Raw genomic sequence first — 23,606 nt, forward strand, 5'->3', positions numbered from 1 at the left:
ACCCAGATATACAGACACTCTTTTCTTAACCTGTGTACTATATAATTTTTTTTTAACATTAACTTTAATAAAATTTAACTAAAAGTTCTTCCTTTTATTCCCCATACTCCGTACAGTTGTGTAGAGACATCTTAGATGTCGAGCAGACTCCTCCTCTCCCCCCCCCAGCCTTCCCTCTTGTTGCTCCTATGACCCGATTATAATTTTCCATGTCCCTCCCAATCTGTAGACCTGTTAAGGTAGTCTTTTTTTATGGTTATAGTGGGCTGTTACCTGCCCCCTTTCAACCTAGTTTAATACCCTCTCACTAGGTTGGCAAGTTGGTACATGAAGATGTTCTTCCTCTGCCTGGTCAGGTGGACCCTATCTCTTCCCAGCAGACTCTCTTCTCAAACAGCATTCCATGGTCAATGAAGCAAAAGCCCTCCTACCAACACCAGGTGTGCAGTCATGCATTCATCTCCAGGATGCACATGTCCCTGCCTGCACCCTTAACTTCAGTCTGGAGATGGAGAACAGAACCTGTGCCCCTGACTTCTTCACCCTAGGTCTCAGAGCCCTGAAGTCGCTGCTGATCTTCTGGGAGTGAGACCTGGCAATATCATTAGTGCCCAGCTCGATGAGCAGCATGGGTTAGTAGTGAAAGGGACAGATATGCTTCAGCAACCTTTCCATAACAGCTTGGAGGCAGGCAGCACACCTCCCCGGACATCGTGTTGTCATACCAAGAAAGATAAGCATTTATTTTTAAATGAAAAAAAAACCAGATTTATTCCCAAAAATCAGAGACCACCATATTTAATACATGAAATTATGGTTTATTCCCATTAGATAGACAAAAATCTAGCTTTGGGGGTAATATGTACTCATTATCTTTAATTAAAACAAACAAGGTCATTCAAAATTCTACTTGTAAGCTTTCAGATACTTGAAGCTGTGCTAAAGTTCAAACAAATTAATTTTCAACTGATTTACATGAGTTACTCATACTTCTGCAACATAGTGTATGTTAGAAGTGACTCTTTAGAAGAAAACTAAGATAAATCAGATCTAGATATATAGGTCCAGGATCTAAATCAACACTTCAGGTGTTCAAAGTACATACAGTGAATCCCTAAATATGTATTTTCACCTCTGTGCTGTAGCAAATCAGGTTTTCTAGTTAGAAATGCATGAACTCCCCCTCATTTATAAAAATATTAAGTGATGTATTAAAAACCCAGGTCTATGATTTATAGCTAGAGTGCTAGCAGGATTTCTAAAGGTAACAGCATATGCTGTTAGTTCTGCAAGTTACCACCAATGTAATTCCCTGCCTCCATATATTTTGAGAGTTTGTTCATTATTGGATAACCTTACCTGAAACAACCATTTAGGAAGGTAACAATACCCAGCCACCACTACAGACTAAGGCCCCAGTCCTGCAATGAGCACAGACAAACCCTGAAACCAGCAGAGCCCCATTGATAATGGGGCAACACAAGGGCACAGGGATCTGCCTGCACAGAATTCATTACATGATTGGCGTTTTAGAGAATGCAAGATCCTGCAATTGACTGTGCAAGGTGCATCTCCATGGAGCTTCCATGGGGGTGAGCCCACAGGCAGCCAATTGCAGGAACAGGGTCTAAGCCTCAGACAATTAGTAGGGTATTAGAGTATTGTATTTATAGTCATGCTGATGCCTCTTGGATTGGTCCCTGGATGGCTACAGCTTCAATCTCAACTCGTGCATCCTGTGGGGAAAACATTGAAGCAGAACAGGAATTTAGAGACCTACATTAAAAAAAAAAAAAATTATTGAGCATAGTGCCCTTTAGAAAAAAACACCTTGGAAAACTACAGATTTTGCTTTTGCAAAGAGGTTCAGTCTACAAATCTTGATTAATTTTTTTGTATTAGTAATTTCTTCAGCAATGTTAATGAAAATTGAAAGCTTTCTTTTAATCATTCTTCCACACACAATAATCCCTTATCCCTGAAGAGATGTTTCCTCCCCTTTAATGTTACAATACGTGTGTGTGTGTGTGTGTGTGTGTGTGACAGAGAGATTACATATTTTAACTACATAAGAAAAAAATCTTTCACTAAAAACAAACTATTCAGGAGTTAGCTATGAATGAAAATCCTCCAGCTGCAGGAAGTTGAGAGACAGAGAATGAGAATGAATAGATATTTATAGAAGAACAATTGCCACTCACTTTTGGCAAAGCAACAACCTGGTAGGCGGCTCTGGCTGGGAAGTTACTCCTGAAAACTACAGTTTAAAAGATAAATAAATAGTTTAACTTTGCCCTGCAATACACAGTTCAGAATTATCTATAGAGATACATATACACATTAGAACACTTACAGTTTAACAGCTAAGAGACAAAAATTTCTGGGTTTTTTTTTGGCCTGTTATACAATCTCAGTAATTTATGTTTTCATGATCAAGAAGAAACATAGATCAGCTTCTCTTGTATGATGCAGCCACTGTTTATACCACTGGCATAGAACGGCCCTAAGCACCAGCTTACTTGCCCCAGGAAAGGTCACCACAGTATATGGGTGATCTTCCAGAGACATAGTTGATGTGAGGGCTCTTATATCCAGATGAGCAAGAAAAAGGGGCCCCAGATAAGGGACGGGCATGGCATGGCATGGCATTGTGCGCGCGCGCACACACACACACACACACACACGCGCACACGCCAGCCCTGCACAGAGCAGCACCAGGATCAATGGAGAGCAAAGGGGAGTTTTCAGCCACCTTTATATAGTATGCCCTAAACTGCACTCCATGCAGTTTAATTGAACTCCATGATTAGGCTCCTACTTTGAGGATACCTAGCTAACAGAGTAAGATCTGAGTAAGGTATAATACTGTGCAAATTCAGCTGTTGTAGACAGCTTTTACTAGCAAGTTTTAATTCTATGATCAGTGCCTGATAACAAGGTCTTGTTACTGAATCAGGTTAATAAGTCACAATGAAAGAGCAAACACCAAATGTGTTAATGAATTACAGCTACATGGGAGCCTGGTAATGAGCAACTAGGTATTTAACTGTTCTGCATACTGTACATATGCCCATGGAATTGCATTTTGACATACAAAAGAGAGACTACTTCAGATTCAGAAACCACATCTACCATAAAAGAAAAACAGTTATTTGAGGCCAGAAGCTGCTATTGATTTAAAAATTGAGTCAACACATATTTGGATTATATAGATAAGTATTCAGGGTCCCACGTTCCTGTTTCAAAATGCAGAATTGGGCCCTTAAGAATCTCCTACCTCAATGTACTCTAAATTTTACCAACTATCCTTTATGTTCTCAAATAGGAATGGTGTCATCTGTAATACTTGTACTAAACAACCAGCTTCCCACCAAAGAATTCAACAGATTATTTCAAGACGGCAACAAATAAACATGCACAACCCCAGACAACCCGACAAATTAATCATTTGAAGGCTGCCTACAGCAGCATAACATTAGGGAAAATACAATGGTGTGCATGTAGAATTGTAAAAAGTCTGCACATATTTGGCTCTATGAGTCCAGCAATACAAAGGACCTGATTTTTACTAGCCTTTGCAGCGTTTAAGAGGCATACCATTAAGCTATGCTCAAACACTGCTAGTTCTCATTTGGTACAAGATATACATTCCCCATTTCCTCCTCTCATATGGATTCTAAATTGCTGAGAGAGAGAGAGAGAGAGAGCGAGCCAAGAACATACCAAATTAATTTTCATATTTATTATTCAGCCACATTGAACTGAGCTCTCTGTTCTGAGAGAGCCCCTCTTTACAAGTTTGTATCACAGACAATATTGTATTTGCCCATCTCAGAGTGGTGCTGTAAGAAGAATTAGCTGAAGTCTAAAGTGTTACGTGAGGGCTATTTTTTTTAGTCTTGTTGAGTCTAGAAAAAAACAATTTATGCACGGAGTGTTAGAATCCCACAATGTTAGTGAGTGCTAAATTTTGTTTCTCGCTTTTTTCAGATAAACTGGTAATCCAGAAAGAGTCCTGTGGCACCTTATAGACTAACAGAAGTATTGGAGCATAAGCTTTCATTGGTGAGTATTAAGCTTTCGTATTCACCCACAAAAGCTTATGCTCCAGTACTTCTGTTAGTCTACAAGGTGCCACAGGACTCTCTCGCTTTTTACGGATCCAGACTAACACGGCTACCCCTCTGATACAGTTTATCTGAGAGAACTGTAAGACCAGACACCCTATCAAGTACATATGTGAGCAGGTTCAGAGTGCAAGTTTCCACTCTGATCCATTTGTTTTGGCTGTCATATGAAAGTAAGTAAACAGTTCCAATTTCATCCACTTTTGATAAAGCCATTCTACAAAGCATGGAAGACATGTAAATTGGGAGATCTGCCTCACTGAAGGATGAAGTAGTATAGCAGTGTCAGTTAAATGCTGAAGCTGCCCTTCTCATACACCAAGTTTTGTGGATCTACAGTATGACTGACACGGTCATCTGGCCCTATGATTTGTGTAACGTAGGTATGGAATTTGAATCCTATTCATAGTCCTTTTTACATATGGATTATTAAGAGCACATTAAACTGAGAAAGGCAGAGATTTAGCTAGCAGGAATAATCTGAACACCTGAGTCATTGGGAAACAGACATCTTTTTCTGAAGGACTAATATTCCTACTAAAGTTACGTATTTACTATGCTTATTTCTAAGTCACTTTCCTTTTTGTTTTGACTATCCAGTTTCAACCCATACCTTAAAGAATGTCAAAATAGATGGTCATTAAGTTTTGCTCTTAGTGAGCAATAAAACTGTACAAGAGACTGCTAAAATGGAAACAAAACATCCACTTACACTGCTTGTAGATTTCATTAATATCACTGAAGTCCTTCATGTCAGCCATCAACACAGTAGTCTTTACAACTAGAAGTTACACAAATGCAGATATTATGGAGCGTTGGGTTGTATGCAGCATGAAAATCCCAGTGCATTTCTTTAATATTCAGTTCATATACTTCATTTTACCTCAAGTGATAAACCTCACTCACTCTGAACACTGACATCTATTATTAAAATTAAAATGAAGTTAGATCCACTCATACCAACTTATTACACTAGATCATGACATTTTAGAAACAGTGAAGTGCCCTGAAACTCAGCATGCACTACTGCTTTCACAAGATTTTTTTCCTAATTAAGTGCAGTGTCAGGAATTTTCAAAGGGGCACACACCTATAGACTCACTTCATGCTTTCAATGCCACCTAAGGGAAATTAATGGGAACTGGGTGTCCCTAAAGCAGCTTTGAAAATTGTAACCTTAAATTCCTTTGCAAAGCTCATTTCTTCCATGAAGCGCACGTGTTACTGTGCCCTAAGCCACTGCCTTTCCAAGGCATTGTCTACACTATGATTTTTTGTTAAACCCCCTTTTAAGCCCTCCCTCGCCTTTCCCATTGCTACTGCTGTCTCAGCTCCACAGTTATAGCACTAGTGTTGGCAGCATTATAAGCCCCAAGGGTGGGATTCACAAAGGTATTTAGGCAGCTTGAAACCAATGGGAAATAGGAACCTAAATACCTTTCTGAATCTCACCCCAGTTCCTGTAGACCTGCTCGGAGTTGGGTTAGAGGACAGGATGCTTAAAGCGACAGCCACCATCTGGAGCCCTCTCTACAGATGGGGCTGAAAACAGTAGCATCACTATTCAGAAATTTGGGGCAAGGACAGCCTAGTGTACACATCCCTCAAATAAAAGTCTTTCCCTGGGTTTCCCAGGTGTACTGGGTTGTCTTTTTCAATTTTAAAATCCTTGGGTCTAGGATCATATTTTCTTTTGTATCACAGCTATAAGCACCAATTGTGTATTCAACAAAAGATTCCCTTAAAAAAGTCACTTTATTTTCTTCTCTAAATAAAATACTTGGACATCTCTACTATTGTTATGTAGGCACTCACCATTGCAGTAGTCGCAGCCTGCAGCCTTCAGGATTTCCCCTATATTTTTTAGTGCCTATCGAGAAGAAAAACAGAGCCTTGAAGTACTGACATTGTTAAAGTTATAGCTTCTCTACAAACCAGCACCACAAGATGTAGCTATCAAAGTGTACGCCAGACAACCTCAGATGGTAGCCAACCTTTTTATTAGACAAGAAAGGTAGGTTACAAATCATCTTCCATAGTGACTGCACTTCCAGCAGGGCTTCCATTTTTATTCCTGATTTAACTCAGGAAAAGGCACATACGTAAGATGAGGGATTCACCACTGCGCAATAGCAAGGTCCAGAGGCAATGCCCTGACAAGTAGGCCAGCTGGCCCTAGGATTCTTACTTAGATCCCCTCCCTGGGGTCTGCTTGGAGGCTCAGTCTTTGTTATAAGTGTCTAATGAATGAGTAACAAGGTAGGTGAGGTAATATCTTTTAATGGACCAACTTCTGCTGGTGGAAGGGACAAGCTTTTGAGCTCTTCTTCAGGCGACAACACTGCAAACAGTCAGCAATTGTCCAATTAAATTTAAAGCACCATTTCCCCCACCCTGCTGGAAATAAGGATTTCTCAATATTTTCCTACCCAACCTCCCATTATTTGGGTGGGGGAAGGCAAGGATGGAGAGGAGGCATTTTCCTCTTCTTTAATCTTCCCCCAGCTCCCTGGATTGCTGTGCGGGATGGTCTCCAATACTCCAGCCTCCATGTTTGGGCCTCTGTTCTCTGTGAATACAGTAGCTCCAGGGCCTAAACAGGCCAAAGATTAAGACACTCAAATATTAAGTTTATTGCTAGGAGACTTTGGATAACTTCTTACCTGTTTAGCTTCTTCTTTTGCCCCTCCAGGCACAAGCTGACCACTAGAAGGATCCATGCCTAGCTGTCCTGCGATATACATGGTCCGGTCTATCAGCACTGCTTGACTGCAATTATAAGTCATACATATATTTACAGTTCATCCAGAAAAATCTCGTTTCCATCCAACCACTCAGAACTATTTGAGCAAACCTCTTGAAGAAATATTTCACCTTTCCCCCCCACATTAATATATAACATTTTATGGGGGTAGAAAACTCAGACTGGGAAGGTGGCAACAGACTATACCACCTCATTGGAAAGTAAAGTACTGTGTAAGAATCATAGGGCCAGTTATTTTTAGTAGTAGAAAAGGCAGAGTCAGTGTTTACTGAAAAGAGAAAAGTTAATCTGGTAACAAAGAGAATGTCACTTTCAAGCTTCTAAAAAGATATATTTCTACCGTCAACAACCCTACTAACTTTCGAAAGTCTTGCCCATAATAATTAAAGTGGTGCTTTCCATCCCAAGCTCTCCAAGTTCTTTTACAAACATTGTTATGTCTCAACACCACCAAGATTCAGGTAAGAGATACATTACTGGCAGCTTGGACCCGTGGTCTAGTGTTAAATTATGACTCAAGAGACCTGGATTCTATTTTCTTCTCTGCCACTATCAGCACTGTGACCTCGGGCAAGTTACTCCATGTCTCTGTGGCTCAGTTTTTCCATTTTTAAAATGGATATAATGCTTTCCTTTGTAAGAAGTTTTGAGATCTACAAGTGTTATTATAAAGCTCATTTCACCAGTCACTGAAGCGAAACACAAGAGCTGTTTTAATAGTGCACAGACACAGTACAGAAAAGATTAGGGCAGGAAATGAAGAATACTTTATCCCTTTGAAAATAAAAGGGTAATTTAGACTCCCAGTCCTTGTCTGCGAAGTTTGACATGCGGTTTACCAAATGAAGGAAGGAAAAGCCCCAGGAAAAGACAGACTGACAACCGAAATGATAAGAGCTGGAGGCCAAGACCTCTGGGAAACCCTTGCTCAGAGGTTTAGCCATTACTTGGAAATGCAGAAGATACCGTCTAGCTGGAAGAAGTCCAACACCATTTTGCTGTACAAGAAGGGGGATTGTGAAGATCTAAAGAACTATTGCCCAATATACCTGCTCTCACAGGTCTACAAGTTGTTCACCAAAATAATAACAAACTGACTCTCACAGAGTCTGGACGAGCAGCAGCCGAGAGAGCAGGTAAGTTTTCAAAGGAATTTCAGCAGAATGGACCATATTTTCACTATAAACCAGCTATTGGAATGCTCAAGGGAATACAAAATTTCCTTTATGCATTGCCTTCATCGATTATGAAAAAGTGTTCAACAGCGTAGAGATCAAAACAGAGTTAAAAGCTCTTGCAGAGCAGGGCATTGACACAAACTACATCAAACTACTAAAGGAAGCAAATTCTGACTACACTAGAGATATAACTGTTTGACATCCCCTTCGCATTCCAGTTTAAAAAAAAAAAAGTGTGAAAACAAGGAGACCCTGTTTCACTGAAACTCTTCACAGCCTGCCTCAAGTTTGGTAATGAGGCAGATGACCAGTTAAACCTCTGAGATTCGTGGATGATATCATGTTGATTGCCGAAAATACTATCAAACTACAGAAAATACTGCGAGAATTCAACACAAAAAGCAGCCAAGTCAGACTGAAAATGAACCACTCCAAAACAAAATTTATGCGGTCTGATGCCTTGCCAAAAGCCCAAATAACAGACAAGGGAGAACAAAAAAAAGAAGTTGAGCAATACGTCTATTTGGGCCAAGAAATTAACATGTGCCACGATCAGGAAGGTGAATTCTCACAAAGAAAGAAAGCTGGTTGGCGCACATCAATTCTATCAAGGATGTCCACCAAGGGGGGGGGGGGGGGGGGGAGAAAGTCAACAAGGCTACATGCACCAACCTCTTCAACTCAATACTGCCAGCAATGTTATATGGCAGTGAAACATGGATGCTGATGAAGACAGAGGAGCAGCAACTGTCTGTCATGGAGAGGGCGATGGAAAGAAGAATTCTGGGGATTTCAATCCACAACTGAGTCCCCAATGAAGTGATCAACCAGCAGAGTGGAGTGCAGGCCGTTGTTGTTGAAAGCAGGTACAGTAAAAAGTGATGGGTCGGGCATATAGCGAGGCTCACTGACAATGGACTGCAGCTGTTGCCAACTGGTACTAGCACCACGGCTGACCTCCAAAGAGATGGGGAGGTTTCATTGTGAAAAGATATGGCCGCACACGGAGAAGGAAGGCCAGGATAAGAGAAGAATGGAAGACGTGTTGTGATCAGCATAATCTATATGAGGGCTGAAGGACTGATCGATCAAGATGAATTAAGACTGGAGGATTGTAATTGCCTGAACTGGAATTTGTTTCCCTCCCTCCTATTCAAAATGAGGTAAGAAATAAAAAGCTATAATAAAATATGCAGTTACTAAAATATAACTATTCTTATAAAAAAAAATCTCATAGATATTGGTGATACAAATAAAATGCCAAGCCAAAGATTTACAAAAAGTAGACTAAGATAGCTGATATCTTTTTAATTTTTACTGGACACACCAAGGGTTTTGATTACTTAAAGCCATTCAACATGGAATTGTTAAGAATATGTCATTCCAAAAATACATAGATCATGGAAGACTTCTAGAAACTTCCTGGATTATTTTTCTTTATTATAAGCGTGCGTTGGTTTGTTAATGTTGGTGACCTAGGAGCTTTAAAAAGAAGTGCCTTTAACATTCAACAGTAATATAAGTAATGGAAAAAATCTAAAACAGTCAATAAAATCCACATTTTTAGTCACCAATTAGCCATTGCTTGACAAATCAGCTACAAGTTGGTTACAGTTGCGAGGTTAAAAATCTGCACACCTGCTCTCTGTCTGTATTGCTGAAATGTGCTGATGGGCTAACTTTAGAGAAGTGTATAGTCTATTCTCAGCATATTTTGATTGCCATTGACTGACAGCACAGCTGCTGGCACAACACCCAGTCATTTTGGGCAGCATACAATTAAAGACTTCAAAGCCAATTGCAAAACATTATGTAAATACCAAAAGAAAATTTACTGGAATAGGAGTTGCCCAGTAATAATGCTTCTATTCACTGCAATAGAGAGATTGAAAATTTAAACAGAATTTCATAATGCAGGTTGACAAACCTACCATTACGCAGCCACAGCTATGATTAACATCTCTTCAGTGATAATTCTACATTTTTTTTAAATTTCAAAGAATATTATGGACACTTCCTCATTGCAAGATGTCTGCAGTTCATAGGCACTGTAATTTTCCCATCTCCGTGTCTGTCCCCCACAACTCCCAACGTGTGGAATCTCACTTTATCCCACTTCACTAAGCCTCAACCATCTTTTCCTTCAAGTCCATCCTAGTCTCACTTCTTCTGCAATGCCCACACGAGCTGCCAGCTTACATTTAAAGTTCTTCCAAGTTGTTCCCCTTTTAGCCTCCCAAGTATGTTCTGCCTTGTCTAGTCTACAGGCCCTATTCATAAAACGAGCTCCATGCGGATCACAGACTTGGAACCCCACCGCAGTCACGGAGGTCTCTGTGTGGTTCTCTTTGCAGCATCGAGGCCATCGCTCTACAAGGCAGAGAGAGTCCCCGCTAGATGAGCGAATGAGGCTGGCACGTTACCTGTAGGGGCCCATTGCAGCCGGTGCCATCGGGGTGCTGATTATTCTCTTTATCAGGGTGGCCATAGCTGCCCTTTGTCACTCGCGAGACTCTGCACTTTGCTCCCTGCGGCCAGTCTCGCTCTTTTACCTAAGGGTAAGGGCTCCACCCCCCCAATCCCACGTGTGGGGACGGCACCGAACTGCGCATGCGTCTCCGGAGGGGACAGGCCCGCCTCTCAAGGAGGATGCTGGGGGATGTAGTCTTTCCTGAAAGGGTCGTATGCGCGTGCGCGCTTCTCACAGCGGCATGGTTTCGGTGGGCTGAGAGGCCGGGACGCAGTTCCGCTCTCGGGGAGAGGGGCAGAGCCTGGTGGGACAGAGGCCGAAGAAGGCTGCTCTCACGCGGGGTATCCGCACCAATCCGTTTCCAGGTAACGCCAGGGGGCATGGGGGCCTCAGCGCTGTGCCCCACTCTCCCTGGGGGGGTGCCTGGCCGCCCCCCCCCCTCCACGTGCTGGTGCCCTGCCCAGCTCTCCCGGGGGGGGGTGCCTGGCCGTCCCTCCCCCCCCCGCGTGCTGATGCCCTGCCCGGCTCTCCCTGGGGGGGTGCCTGGCCGCCCCCCCCCCCCCCCTCCACGTGCTGGTGCCCTGCCCAGCTCTCCCTGGGGGGGTGCCTGGCCGTCCCTCCCCCCCCCGCGTGCTGGTGCCCTGCCCAGCTCTCCCTGGGGGGGTGCCTAGCCGCCCCCCCCCCCGCGTGCTGGTGCCCTGCCCAGCTCTCCCTGGGGGGGGTGCCTGGCCGTCCCTCGCCGCCCCCCCCCCCCGCGTGCTGGTGCCCTGCCCAGCTCTCCCTGGGGGGGGTGCCTGGCCGTCCCTCTCCCCCCCCCCCCCCCGCGTGCTGGTGCCCTGCCCAGCTCTCCCTGGGGGGGGTGCCTGGCCGTCCCTCCCCCCCCCCCCCCGCGTGCTGGTGCCCTGCCCGGCTCTCCCTGGGGGGGGTGCCTGGCCGTCCCCCCCCCCCCCCCGCGTGCTGATGCCCTGCCCGGCTCTCGCTGGGGGGGTGCCTGGCGGCCCCCCAGCTCCACGTGCTGGTGCCCTGCCCAGCTCTCCCTGGGGGGGGTGCCTGGCCGTCCCTCCCCCCCCCCCCGCGTGCTGGTGCCCTGCCCAGCTCTCCCTGGGGGGGTGCCTGGCCGTCCCTCCCCCCCGCGTGCTGGTGCCCTGCCCAGCTCTCCCTGGGGGGGTGCCTGGCTGCCCTGGCCCTGTGCTGATCACCCCAACCCTGGCTGTACGCTGGTGCTATGGAACCTCCCTGGGCATCCTGTCCCTGCATTGCAGCGCTAGACCCTGAGGGGATGTGGCAGTAGCCGGCTCCCTAGCAGTCATGCCGCCCAGCTGTGCGCTGTAGCATCCGACATGCTGAGTCAGGAAGCGAAGGTCAGACACCTGCATTGTGTGCCCCCCTCCCCTTACCCCTTTCATTAAGTTCACTTCATGGGAAACACATCTGTTAAACGTCTCGTGCCTTGCTTCAGCCATTTCAGCAGCAAATGAAGTTCAGTTTGGGATCTGGATTGGATTGGCATAGATTGTAAAACAGTTTCTATATAGCATGCAGTCACACCTGTCAATAAATATTTTGTGCAGTGACTGGATTCATAGAATCCTAGAATATCAGGGTTGGAAGGAACCTCAGGAGGTAATCTTGTCCAACCCCCTGCTCAAAGCAGTACCAATTTCCAACTAAATCATCCCAGCCAGGGCTTTGTCTAGCTGGGCCTTAAAAACGTCCAAGGAAGGAGATTCCACCACCTCCCTAGGTAACGCATTCCAGTGCTTCACCACCCTCCTAGTGAAATAGTGTTTCCTAATATCCAGCCTAGACCTCTCTCACTGCAACTTGAGACCATTGCTCCTTGTTCTGTCATCTGCCACAACTGAGAACAGCCAAGCTCCATCCTCTTTGGAACCCCCCTTCAGGTAGTTGGAAGCAGCTATCAAATCCCCCCTCATTCTTCTCTTCTGGAGACTAAACAATCCCAGTTCCCTCAGCCTCTCCTCATAAGTCATGTGCTCCAGACCCCTAATAATTTTTGTTGACCTCCGCTGGACTTTTTCCAATTTTTCCACATCCTTCCTGTAGTGTGGGGCCCAAAACTGGACACAGTACTCCAGATGAGGCCTCACCAATGTCGAATAAAGGGGAACAATCACGTTCCTCGATCTGCTGGCAATGCCCCTACTTACACAGCCCAAAATGCCATTAGCCTTCTTGGCAACAAGAGCACACTGTTGATTCATATCCAGCTTCTCATCCACTGTGAGACCCCTAGGTCCTTTTCTGCAGAACTGCTATCTAGCCATTCGGTCCCTAGTCTGTAGCAGTGCATAGGATTCTTCCATCCTAAGTGCAGGACTCTGCACTTGTCCTTGTTGAACCTCATCAGGTTTTTTTGGCCCAATCCTCTAATTTGTCTAGGTCCCTCTGTATCCGATCCCTACCCTCCAGGGTATCTACCACGCCTCCTAGTTTAGTGTCATCAGCAAACTTGCTGAGAGTGCAGTCCACACCATCCTCCAGATCATTAATAAAGATATTAAACAAAACCGGCCCCAGGACCGACCCTTGGGGCACTCCACTTGAAACCGGCTGCCAACTAGACATGGAGCCATTGATCACTACCCTGGATTGTTTTAAGGAATCTACTTGCAGTTTTCCATTTCATTTATTTATTTCCTTAATGCCTTGGGTGTGCACTGGTTTTGTGCTAGTAAAACTATTCTGCTAGGGTTTGATAACACTGCTCTACAGCCAAAATGCTTCAAACTTTACTAATTCTGGGTCACTGAGAACGAAAATGATGCTTAAAATTGTTGATTGGCTCTAGTTTTCAAGATATGCTATTGGGTCAGTATATACGACCCTTGACTTGAGAATGGCGGAGGAAAAGTGAGTTATAAAGGGAAGGGATCTCAATTTAAACCAGAAATGACTAAAATACATCTTTGACTGGATCTATGAATAAATCTATGACTGGGTTTGGACAGTACTTGCTTTTTAGGCAAAACAATGAATGATGCAATCTGAAGCTGGTATTGCGTCATACATGATATGAATTGCATCATGTTATTCCTAGAAGGCATGGATGCAATCATAACGAAGCTTACATCACTCTGCTGAACAAATTGCCCTATATCAGCTCTAGAAATCATACAGTGTCGTGCTCTTATTTGTCAGTGTTTGATTTTGCAAAGGGACGCATTTCTGTTTAGCCAGAGTGAGCAGAGATGCCTTGTATTTGTGTGAACTTCTGCTATGTTTGTGGTGAAGTGACTTTTGCATCACAAAAGTGCAGTATAACCACTATGGTTAAGAAAGCCTATCACCTTTATTTTTGGCTGCAAAATTGGAGATCAGGACAAGAGGTGGGCCCCACACATATGCTGCAACACTTGTGCAACAAATCTTCGACAGTGGTTGAAAAGGAAATCTATGCCTTTTGCAGTGCCAATGATTTGGAGAGAGCCAACAGATCATACCAGCAATTGTTACTTCTGCATGGTGCCTCCAGCTGGGAAAGGTGTGTCAAAGAAGAAAAAGTGGACTGTGCATTATCCAAACATTCCATCAGCTATACGCCCAGTACCCCAAGGAGAAGGACTGCCGGTTCCTGATGCACCAGAATCATTCTCACTTGAGTCAGATGAGGAAGAGGATGAAACTTCTGGTCCTAAACCATCAATGTCACAGGACCCATTTTCTCCCATCCTCTTCCTCTGAACCACACCTCATAACACAAGGTGAACTGAATGACCTTGTCAGGGATTTGGAACTACCCAAGAGTAAGGCAGAGCTGTTGGGCTCCAGACTACAGCAGTGGAATCTCCTGGCAGTGATGTTAGGGTTTCCATGTTCCGTGTCAGTCAAAAGGATCTTGTCCCATTCTTTTTCATGGAAGGTGATCTTGTAGCCTGCAACAACATCGATGGTGTGATGGCAGCCCAACATCGTTCACGATCCAGATGAGTGGAGACTGTTCATTGATTCATCGAAGACGAGTCTTAAAGCTGTTTTACTGCATAATGGCAATGTTTTGCCATCAATTCCAGTTGGTCATGCAGTCCATATGAAGGAAACCTATGACAACATGAAACACCTTTTGAGGTGCATAAACTATGACCAACGTCAGTGGCAGCTTTGTGGTGATTTGAAGGTTGTTGCTCTCTTGCTTGGTCTGCAGACTGGATACACAAAGTACTGCTGTTTTCTCTGCGAATGGGATAGTCTTGCAAGAGATTCCCACTACATCAAGAAAGATTGGCCACTCCGACAGTCATTGGAGCCTGGGAGGAAAAGTGTTCAGCAGCCACCACTTGTTGAATCAAGGAAGATTTTGTTACCACCCTTACACATCAAGCTGGGTCTGATGAAGAACTTTGTCAAGGCCATTGACAAAACACAAGCAGCTTTCAAGTACCTCCGTGGAAAATTTCCAAGGTTAAGTGAAGCGAAGATAAAGGAAGGTGTCTTTATTGGTCCTCAGATTCGTGAACTTCTTTGAGATGATGCATTTGACCATGCACTACGTGGCAAGGAAAAGACGGCATGGAAAGCCTTCCAGTTAGTGGCAATAAAGTTTCTCGGAAACAACAAGGCAGACAACTACAGGTTGTTGGTGGAAAACCTCCTCAAGGCATACAAAAGCCTTGGTTGCAACATGTCACTAAAGATACATTTTTTGCACTCTCATCTAGATTTTTTTCCCACCGAACTGCGGAGCAGTGAGCGACGAGCACGGCGAGCGATTTCACCAGGACATTGCAACAATGGAGAAACGCTATCAGGGCAAATGGAGCCCATCAATGCTTGCAGACTATTGCTGGACAGTGACAAGAGAGAGATGCTCCATTTAATGAATACAAGAGACAAGCCAAGAAGCGCCGAGTAGACACTGAATAGGACTAAACTATGTACATAATAGTTTTTTGCCTTTTGTTTCATAATCAATTTTATTTATGTAACCCTTTTGCTGATTTTTTTAAAGTGTTCCATAAACAGGACAGGTGAAATATTATCATGTAAAGCAACCATAAACACATGAAAAGACCTAGGTTTACAATTTATGATTAAAACTCTACTATCTACACAATATACATAGACATAAAATGTAAAAACTTAAATATCTTAGGAACAGTAGTCAATTAGTTGTTTTAATTGTCATATTTGAATTCAGCACATCAAAATACATACTAAATAGCATATTTTATCTCTGAAGCAGACAACTTCTCAAAAATTGTAGACCAGTGTAATTAAATTGGTCCAACTTCTGGTGTGGATGCATTTCTCTGTGTAAAGGTGCGTTAGAAAACTAATCCTTCCAAGCTTAGATATATCTGTAAATGTCAGTAAGTGTTGATTTTACCATACACACACACACACACACAAATGGAGAAAAAATATTTCCATTGATAACTGAAATTTATAGATAGCAAAAGCTAGAAAAATGATGATTGAGAACTTATTAATTTGATTTAAGAATATTTATTTTGACGTGTGGTGTTGCTGGTGGCGATTATTTTGTGTTTTAAAGGCTATAAAGCTTTAACTTTTATTACATTGTCTCTTAACCCCCCCTCCATAATTTTGTTTAACTGAAAACTTATTGATAAAATTTAAAAATGCTTAAAAATTAACATGGATATTATCTATTGAAGTATTTTAAAAAGTTGAATTCTGCTCATCCTATTTATAGCATTGTTGCTTTTCTCCTGACCTACAGGATTAGCTATTCCAGTGTAAAGCACTTTTATAACAACAGAACTGCAGCAACATGCGGGGAAGTTGTACCACTTACTGTACTGGTGTATAGGTGAAGTGGTACAATTTGTGTGCATAGACAAGGTCTTGGGTATTGCTTTGTGATGCCAAGTGGAAGAGTACATATGCTGATGGTCTCCTTTTTGAATTTTTTTGTTTCGTTTTTTGTCAGAAATGTCTAATGCAAGAGAGAAGAAACGTGCCAAGAAAATGAGAAATCAGCCTGCCAGTGTCACCTTATCTTCTGATTGTGGACCATGTCCTAGTGGAATACAGCACCATAATGGGGGAAGTAGATCTTTTCAAACTCCAAAACAAGGTGTGAAATGTGTGAAGTTCGTTCAACATTTATTGAATACAAATAAACTTTTTCCCGACTGTCATCTTTTTGTATGTGGGTCAGGGTTTAGTGCTTTGGAACCAATGGTACTACTTCCTCTCTTCACCTAATTAGGTAAATTTAAGTGTTTTTAAACAGATGAACTGATCGCATTATGGTTTTTAGGGCCAGCTTTGTGCAAGGTTTCGTGCACTTCTTTAAAAGGATACCATCAACTTAAGAAGTGAGAGTTCTGATTTCTTTTTTTTTTTTTAAACACACTGCTTCTTAAAGAGATCACATAAGCTTACGGAAACTGGATCTGAATAAAAAAATGACTTTTCTCTTTTTTTGTTTTGTGTAGTTGGCTTTGTTGCTTTCTCATGTTCCTGTTTGAATAGGCCTTTCACAGAGAAGAGAGAAACACTTCTTCAAAAAAAAGAAAGCCGTGATTGTAAAACCACAAAACTTAATAGGGGACCTTATGGTCCGGAGTAGTACCTGAAGCAACTTCTAATTTTCTTTAGAAACTGACTAGGTTTCAAGTTGTTGGTGTCATCTTAATGTTCCTCATTCTTGATTTCTTGCTGCTTCATTGCTAGATCTCTTTGGAGGCAGCTAATTATAAGAGGAATGTTTGATGTAAGTAAATGATCAAGGAGGGTTATGCTGAAAGCGCTCAACTCTTAGCCAGTTGAGACCTAAGATGTGCTTATAACCATAGCCAAGATTTTTTTTTAAATTAGTCTCCTGAGGCCTTGTTGAAGGCATATTGAAACATTCAGTGGATACTATTGTGTGATCAGCTCACTTGAAAACTCAGGCCACTTATTTGTGCACCTGTGTCTTAAGATCCTAATTTCAGACACCCATTACTGAAAAATCTTGGCTTGGATCTCCAGCGTCGAAAACATGCTTTAACTTGTTGCACGAAATTAATACCTTTCTTAAAAATAATAAGATTGTATATGTGAAACACAAGTACTTTTAATAGAAACACAGGTGTAACAATATATTTAAGGTAGACAAAAGAACCTAGAAAAGTATCTTTATGTATCTCCATAGCTTATGTGAGGAAGCCCAGTTAATTTACATAGCACACAATCATGGGTTTAAGGGGAAAATACTATTTGTTTGTCTTTCTAGAACCCCATGTATGAAAAACACCAGTTCATCCAGTCAGATGCCTGGATCTTGCATTGGGAGCCATCACCACAGACAATCTTATTCTAGTCAATGGGACTGGGCAGAAGGTTCCATGCTGGCATATCGAATGTGGTATTGAGGCCAAAGAATGGGCTGGACTCAACTTTTATCCTGTAAAAACAGCTTCTTAATCTGCTGGAGGCTTGCTGTTGAACAGAGCAAGGCTTTTTGCAGCCCTTTACCTCGTACATACAGTGCATTGTTTTCATAAGGTTCTTCAAATATATATATACTGATCACTTTTATGCCATTGTTGACTTCTATAAAATAGAAACTGATAGGGTAGATAACTTAATATTTAAAACAATACAAAATCTAGAAAAATGTTGTTTGCTCATTTATTCAGGCTGGTCTAATAGCATTTTCGCTTCCTCTGTTTCTTTTTTCAACATGCTAGCAGATCTCCATCCTGATAGTTCACAGGAGTTTCAGCAGCAGAGACATCAACATCAGTCTCCTGGACCTTCGTACAGGAAAGAACAATATTTTTCTAAGGGGCAAAGTAGAGGAAGAGGAGGCTGGAGAGGAGGACACCAAAATGTTTCTCAAGAAATGCCTAAATACGTAACAGGTAAGTGTCCAGAGAAACTTTTGCTAGAAGTTACCATGGACTGATAGTTCAGGTCCATGGCTTTTTGTTTTTAAATGATAGTAAAATCTGGAAGAACTGAGACTTTATTTGATATACACTTGTAGACTTCCGTTTTATCAGGTCCCCCCCCACCCCTCAGTAGAAGTACTCTTCCGGATTGAAACTAACACTAAATCTTTAAGCCACTTTTTTCAGTATTGTGGATTTAAACATACTTAGTCACAAAGATGTACGTATTCTGGATTTTTGTAGGTTAGAAAAATGAATGCTGTCAATGGACCTACATTTTTAAGATGTCTGCACTGCACACTTTCGGCAGTATGTAGAAGACATACACTACACATCCTCTAGCGCTGATATAAACAGCAGTGTAGATAGGGAGGCACTGCTTAGGCACGTAGAGTAAGAATATGCCTGAACCCTGTGGGTGCATACCCTACTTATCCAAGCAGTACCTTCCCCATCTATGCTGCTCTTTTTAGCAGTGTAGTGTCCTGCTTCTTCCCTGCTGCTGTAATCTTTCCGTGCAGCAGCAGGGAAAGGCCCCAGCAGCGGGTACCTTTCACTGACATGTGTAGCTAGACATACAGCCTGTTTTTTCACTGTGACGTATAGCTACACCTAAGGTACACGATTGATCTTGCTAATCAATGGTCTGACCGACAGTGAGCTGTACCTCTCATGGTTCATGTGATATACAGATGTCGGCGTAATCTCGGGCTCTGATTATAACTAAGTAGGTGCCAGTGTTTGGACCGAGGATGTTTCCAGGTGGTCTTAAATTTGTTATTCTGCCTGAAGGTGGTATTTGTGAAGAGCAGGTCATGCTCCACTTGTTTGTTGAGGAGGAGAATACCATTGGGGTTTACATTTCCCACCCCTTCTTTGCCTATTGTGCCACTCCAGAGTTGGGAGTCCCGTTCAATCTGGCATTGAAATCTCCCAGGAGGATGTTTGTCTGCCTTAAGTGTGGCTGTGAGGACTGCATCAAGAGTGCTATAAAACTGTTCTTAGTGGTCTTCCTCATCATCAGGTGTTGGGGGTGTATATACCGATGACCATGGTGCATTGATTGCTGCAGAGCTTAAGCTGAAGAGTCATGAGGCACTTGTTGATCCCCATGGGAGACTCCAAAAGCTGACTGGTGATCTTATTTTTGATGGCAAAGCCAATCCCATGAATGCATCTCTTACGGTGGCTTTTCTTTCCAACAGAAGGTGCAGCCACCTCCATCCTCTTTTAATTGGCCCTCAGTGGCCCGGCGGGTCTCACTAAGAGCTGCAATGTCAATGTTGAGTCTTGCCAGTTCTCTGGCAATTATGGCAATTCTTTCTGAACATTCATTGTGCTGAGAGTCCGTAAGGGTACTGACTTTCCAGGTGGCTAAATTCATTCTTATATCCTTTGTTTCGGTCGCAGAGTAGAGTGATCCCACTGTATGCGGCCATCCAGTCAGAGGAGTGTGAGACTGCCTATGTTTGGGATGCCTTTTCTAGCCCCCTCCCCATTTGGGGTCAGCAGAGGGGATCCTAAAAAGGCCTGCTCAGTCACAGCCGCTGCTGCCAAAATGCACGTCTGTCTCATCCGAGCACAAGACGACCGTCACACGGCTGTCGCCTGCATGCAGATTTGTGACTAAACACTTCAAGAGATCACTCGTCCAGCACTGCAGGGCTTTGTGCGGGTGAGAGTCCTTAGACCAAGGCCTGCGTATGAAATCTTTAACATGGGGAAACCCATGTGCAGACGGTAACCACATGAAACTTGTGGAAAACCCTGACCCAGTGGCGAGGAGATCCAAGACAGGAGGAAAACCCTGACCGAGTGGCGAGGAGATCCAAGACAACCGGGGGGGGCCTCCCTTCTGCTGCAGCTCTCATCCGTCTTCACAGTCACAGAGTACTAAAAGGTCCTCTATATGCGCCTGATCCACCATTAGGGTCTTGTGAAGTTTGGACTGTGGTTAGTCAGGAGCCTCGCCTCAGAGCTGCTTGCCAAGAGGGACCCTACCAGGAATATGAAAGTTCCGGACAATGTAGCTCTGAGGGTCTTTAGCACACACAAACCTCTCCACCATAACAAGGTTGCAGCCCATCAGAGAGGGATGGACCTGGGTAACTTACAGACAAAGCTGGAGTGATTCCAAAAGCACTGCCTCGGGAGGATCAGCTGGGAAGACCGACACACTAATGTGTTCTCTCTGCAGCCAACATCAGCAGTATAAAAGTGCAGGTCATGAAACACCAACTCCACTGTGTGCGTATGCCTGACGCTCGCCTCCCAAAGCAAGTAATCTTCTCTCAGTTAAATCAGGGAAGAAGGACTCCAGCGGAAGCACTTCAAAGACATACTGAAAGTACTCCTTAAAAAGGGAGGCATCAACCCAACAAACTGGGAGGATTTGGTGCAGAACAGAACACAGTGGCACCATACCATACACCAAGCCACAGCTCACTTTGAGAACAGACGTGCTTGTGAGACAGAGAAGCAAAGGAGGAAAGAAAGGGCACAACAGTCCAGCCAACAACTGTCTCCTCCAAGATTACACCTGTCACTTCTGGGGGGGGGGATCTGCAGGGCATGAATTGGGCTCCTCAGCCACTTAAAAACCCACCCCAATGAACCCCCTTGGCAGACATCATCCTTGCATCGGGAGATAGCTACACATACCCTGTGAGGTTCTGCCAGTGGTGTACAGTGTAAACATTGCCTTAATGTAATCAGCGAGTCTGTTTGTTATGCTTATCACGTGGGCAGGTGGTGTATGTGTGCATTCGGTACAAGGAGCTCCTGGCCCTCAGAGACTGTGTATGGGCTTTGGAGGCCAGAGTGGCTGAACTGGAGGAACTAAGGGAGACAGAGAAGTACATAGATGAGACTTTCCAGGACACAGTAGAATGGTCCCACCCTGAGTCTGACAGTCTCTGCTGTTGAGGATGAAAGTCTCAGAGGGAGAACATCCAACTGGAGCTGAGGGAAACAATCCCAAAGTTGGGACCCTCCTTCCAGATGATGATGTGGTATCCTCTCGCACTGAGGATACCTCTCTGGGGAAGGGAACTCCAGTTATTAGGAAGAGACAGGTAATGGTTAGCTGGGTTTGCGATGACCGGTGGCTTGCCTGCCTGGTGCAAAGGTTGCAGGTCTCTCGAGACATCTAGGTAGACTTATGTGTAGTGCTGGGAAGGAGCTGGTAGCTGTGGTACATGTAGGTACCAATGACATAGGGAAGGATAGGAGAGAGGTCCTGAAGGCTAAATTTAGGCTGGTTGGTAAGATTGAAGTCCAGAACCTCCATGGTAGTATTCTCTGAAATGCTTCCAGTTCTACGTGCTGGGCTAGTTAGACAGAACTGCGGGGTCTCAATGCATGGATGAGACAATGGTGTAGGGAGGAGGGGTTTAGATTTATTAGGAACTGGAGAAACTTTTGGGAAAGGGGGAGCCTATACAGGAAGGATGGGCTCCACCTAAACCAAAATGGAACCAGATTGCTGGCACTTAAAATTAAAAAGGTCATAGAGCAGTTTTTAAACTAAGGGCTGCAGGGAAGCTGACAGGTGTGAAGGAGCCCGTGGTTTGGACAGAGACATCCCTTAGGGAAGGAACTATTAATGGAGATTCTCTATGTCCTAGTAAGGAGGAGAGGATGGAAAATAGAAAAAATACGGGTAGGATCTGATATGAGAGTGTCCCATTCAATTACATCAAGTAATGGCAGACAGCTAAAAAGTGACATGTTTTTAAAGTGCTCATATTCAAATGCTAGAAGTCTAAATATGAGTGAACTAGAGTGCCTTGTATTAAATGAGGATATTGATATAATAGGTGTCACAGAAACTTGGTAGAATGAGGATAAACAATGAGACACAGTAATACCAGGGTACAATATATATCAGGAGGACAGAACAAGTCATGCTGGTGGGGGAGTAGCACTGTGTGTGAAAGAAAGCATAAAAGAAAATGAAGTAAAAATCTTAAATGAACCAAACTGTACCATAGCATCTCTATGGATAGTAATTCCATGCTCAAATAAGAAAACAGCAGTAGGGATATGCTACCGACCACCTGACCAGGATGGTAATAGTGACTGTGAAATGCTCAGGGAGATTAGAGAGGCTATAAAAATAAAACTCAATAATGGGGGATTTCACCTATCCCCATATTGATTGGGTACATATCACCTCAGGACGGGATGCAGAGATGAAAGTTTCTTGGCACCTTAAATGACTGCTTCTTGGAGCAGCTAGTCCTGGAACCCACAAAAGGAGAGGCAATTCTTGATTTAGTCTTAAGTGGAACACAGAACCTGGTCCAAGAGGTGAATATAGTTGGACTGCTTGGTAAGTGACCATAATATAATTAAATTTAACTTGTGGCGGAGAAAACACCACAGCAGCCCAACATGGTAGCATTTCATTTCAGAAAGGGGGACTGCGCAAAAATGAGGAAGTTAATTAAACAGAAATTAAAAGACCGTGCAAAAAGTGACTCCTTGCAAGCTGCATGGAAACTTTTTAAGAACACCTTAATAGAGGCTCAACTTAAATGTATACCCCAAATTAAAAAAACAGAACCAAAAAAGTGCTATCGTGTCTAAACAACAAAGTAAAAGAAGCAGTGAGAGGCAAAAAGGCATCCTTTAAAAAGTGGAAGTGAAATCCCAGTGAGGAAAATAGAAAGGAGCATAAACTCTGGCAAATGAAGTGTAAAAATATAACTAGGAAGACCAAAAAAGAATTTGAAGAACAGCTAGCCAAAGACTCTCGAAATAACTATAAAAAATAAAAAATTGCTAAGTATATCAGATGCAGGAAGCCTGCTAAACAGCCAGTGGGGTCACTGGATGATTGAGATGCTAAGGGAGCACTCAAGGACGATAAGGCCATTGTGGAGAAACTAAATGAATTCTTTGCATCTGTCTTCACGGCTGAGGATGTGAGGGAGATTTCCAAACCTGAGCCATTCTTTTTATGTGACAAATCGGAGGAACTGTCTCGGACTGAGATGTTAGAGGTGGTTTTGGAACAAATTGATAAATTAGACAGTAATAAGTCATCAGGACCAGATGGTATTCACCCAAGAGTTCTGAAGATACTCAAATGTGAAATTGCAGAACTACTGACTGTGATTTGTAACCTAGCATTTAAATCCGCTTCTGTACCAAATGACTGGAGGATAGCTAATGTGCCGCCAATTTTTTAAAAGG

The 23,606-nt window shown here is 43.3% G+C and overlaps 2 protein-coding genes across 5 annotated transcripts in view; one reads left to right on the forward strand and one right to left on the reverse strand.

Annotated features, from left to right (window-relative positions):
• Nucleotides 1-797: 797 nt before the first annotated feature.
• Nucleotides 798-10,652, reverse strand: RIDA (reactive intermediate imine deaminase A homolog). Its single transcript, XM_005291642.4, has 6 exons — nt 10,493-10,652; nt 6,791-6,896; nt 5,943-5,997; nt 4,840-4,908; nt 2,202-2,257; nt 798-1,736 (listed from the first exon to the last, which is right to left on the reverse strand). The coding sequence occupies exons 1-6, from the start codon at nt 10,555-10,557 to the stop codon at nt 1,674-1,676; spliced, it is 414 nt and encodes a 137-aa protein (XP_005291699.2). The 5' UTR covers nt 10,558-10,652; the 3' UTR covers nt 798-1,673.
• A 96-nt stretch (nt 10,653-10,748) lies between these two features.
• The window catches only part of POP1 (POP1 homolog, ribonuclease P/MRP subunit), a 45,187-nt gene continuing 32,329 nt past the window's right edge, over nt 10,749-23,606 (forward strand). The window contains exons 1-4 of one of the 4 annotated variants that reach the window (XM_065582165.1): nt 10,765-10,904; nt 11,802-11,900; nt 16,454-16,600; nt 18,204-18,377. In XM_065582165.1, coding sequence (XP_065438237.1) covers nt 16,456-16,600; nt 18,204-18,377 — 319 coding nt within the window. In that variant the 5' untranslated portion in view covers nt 10,765-10,904; nt 11,802-11,900; nt 16,454-16,455. Of the gene's footprint in view, nt 10,905-11,801; nt 11,901-16,441; nt 16,601-18,203; nt 18,378-23,606 lie in introns of all 4 variants that reach the window. The other 3 variants (XM_065582167.1, XM_042845077.2, XM_065582166.1) reach the window with 3 other exon arrangements.

This window comes from Chrysemys picta, chromosome 2, assembly GCF_011386835.1.
Source record: "Chrysemys picta bellii isolate R12L10 chromosome 2, ASM1138683v2, whole genome shotgun sequence".
NCBI classification, from domain to species: Eukaryota; Metazoa; Chordata; order Testudines; family Emydidae; genus Chrysemys; species Chrysemys picta.

Bases quoted from the DNA above. Each gene is read 5' to 3' on its own strand.
- RIDA (XM_005291642.4), bottom strand. From the start codon at position 10,557: ATGGCCACCCTGATAAAGAGAATAATCAGCACCCCGATGGCACCGGCT. The intron at 5,998-6,790 runs GTAAGAAGTTAT...TCTTCTCGATAG, and splicing joins CAAAAGAAGAAGCTAAACAG to GCACTAAAAAATATAGGGGA. The intron at 1,737-2,201 runs GTGAGTGGCAAT...TTTTCCCCACAG, and splicing joins AGGTTGTTGCTTTGCCAAAA to GATGCACGAGTTGAGATTGA.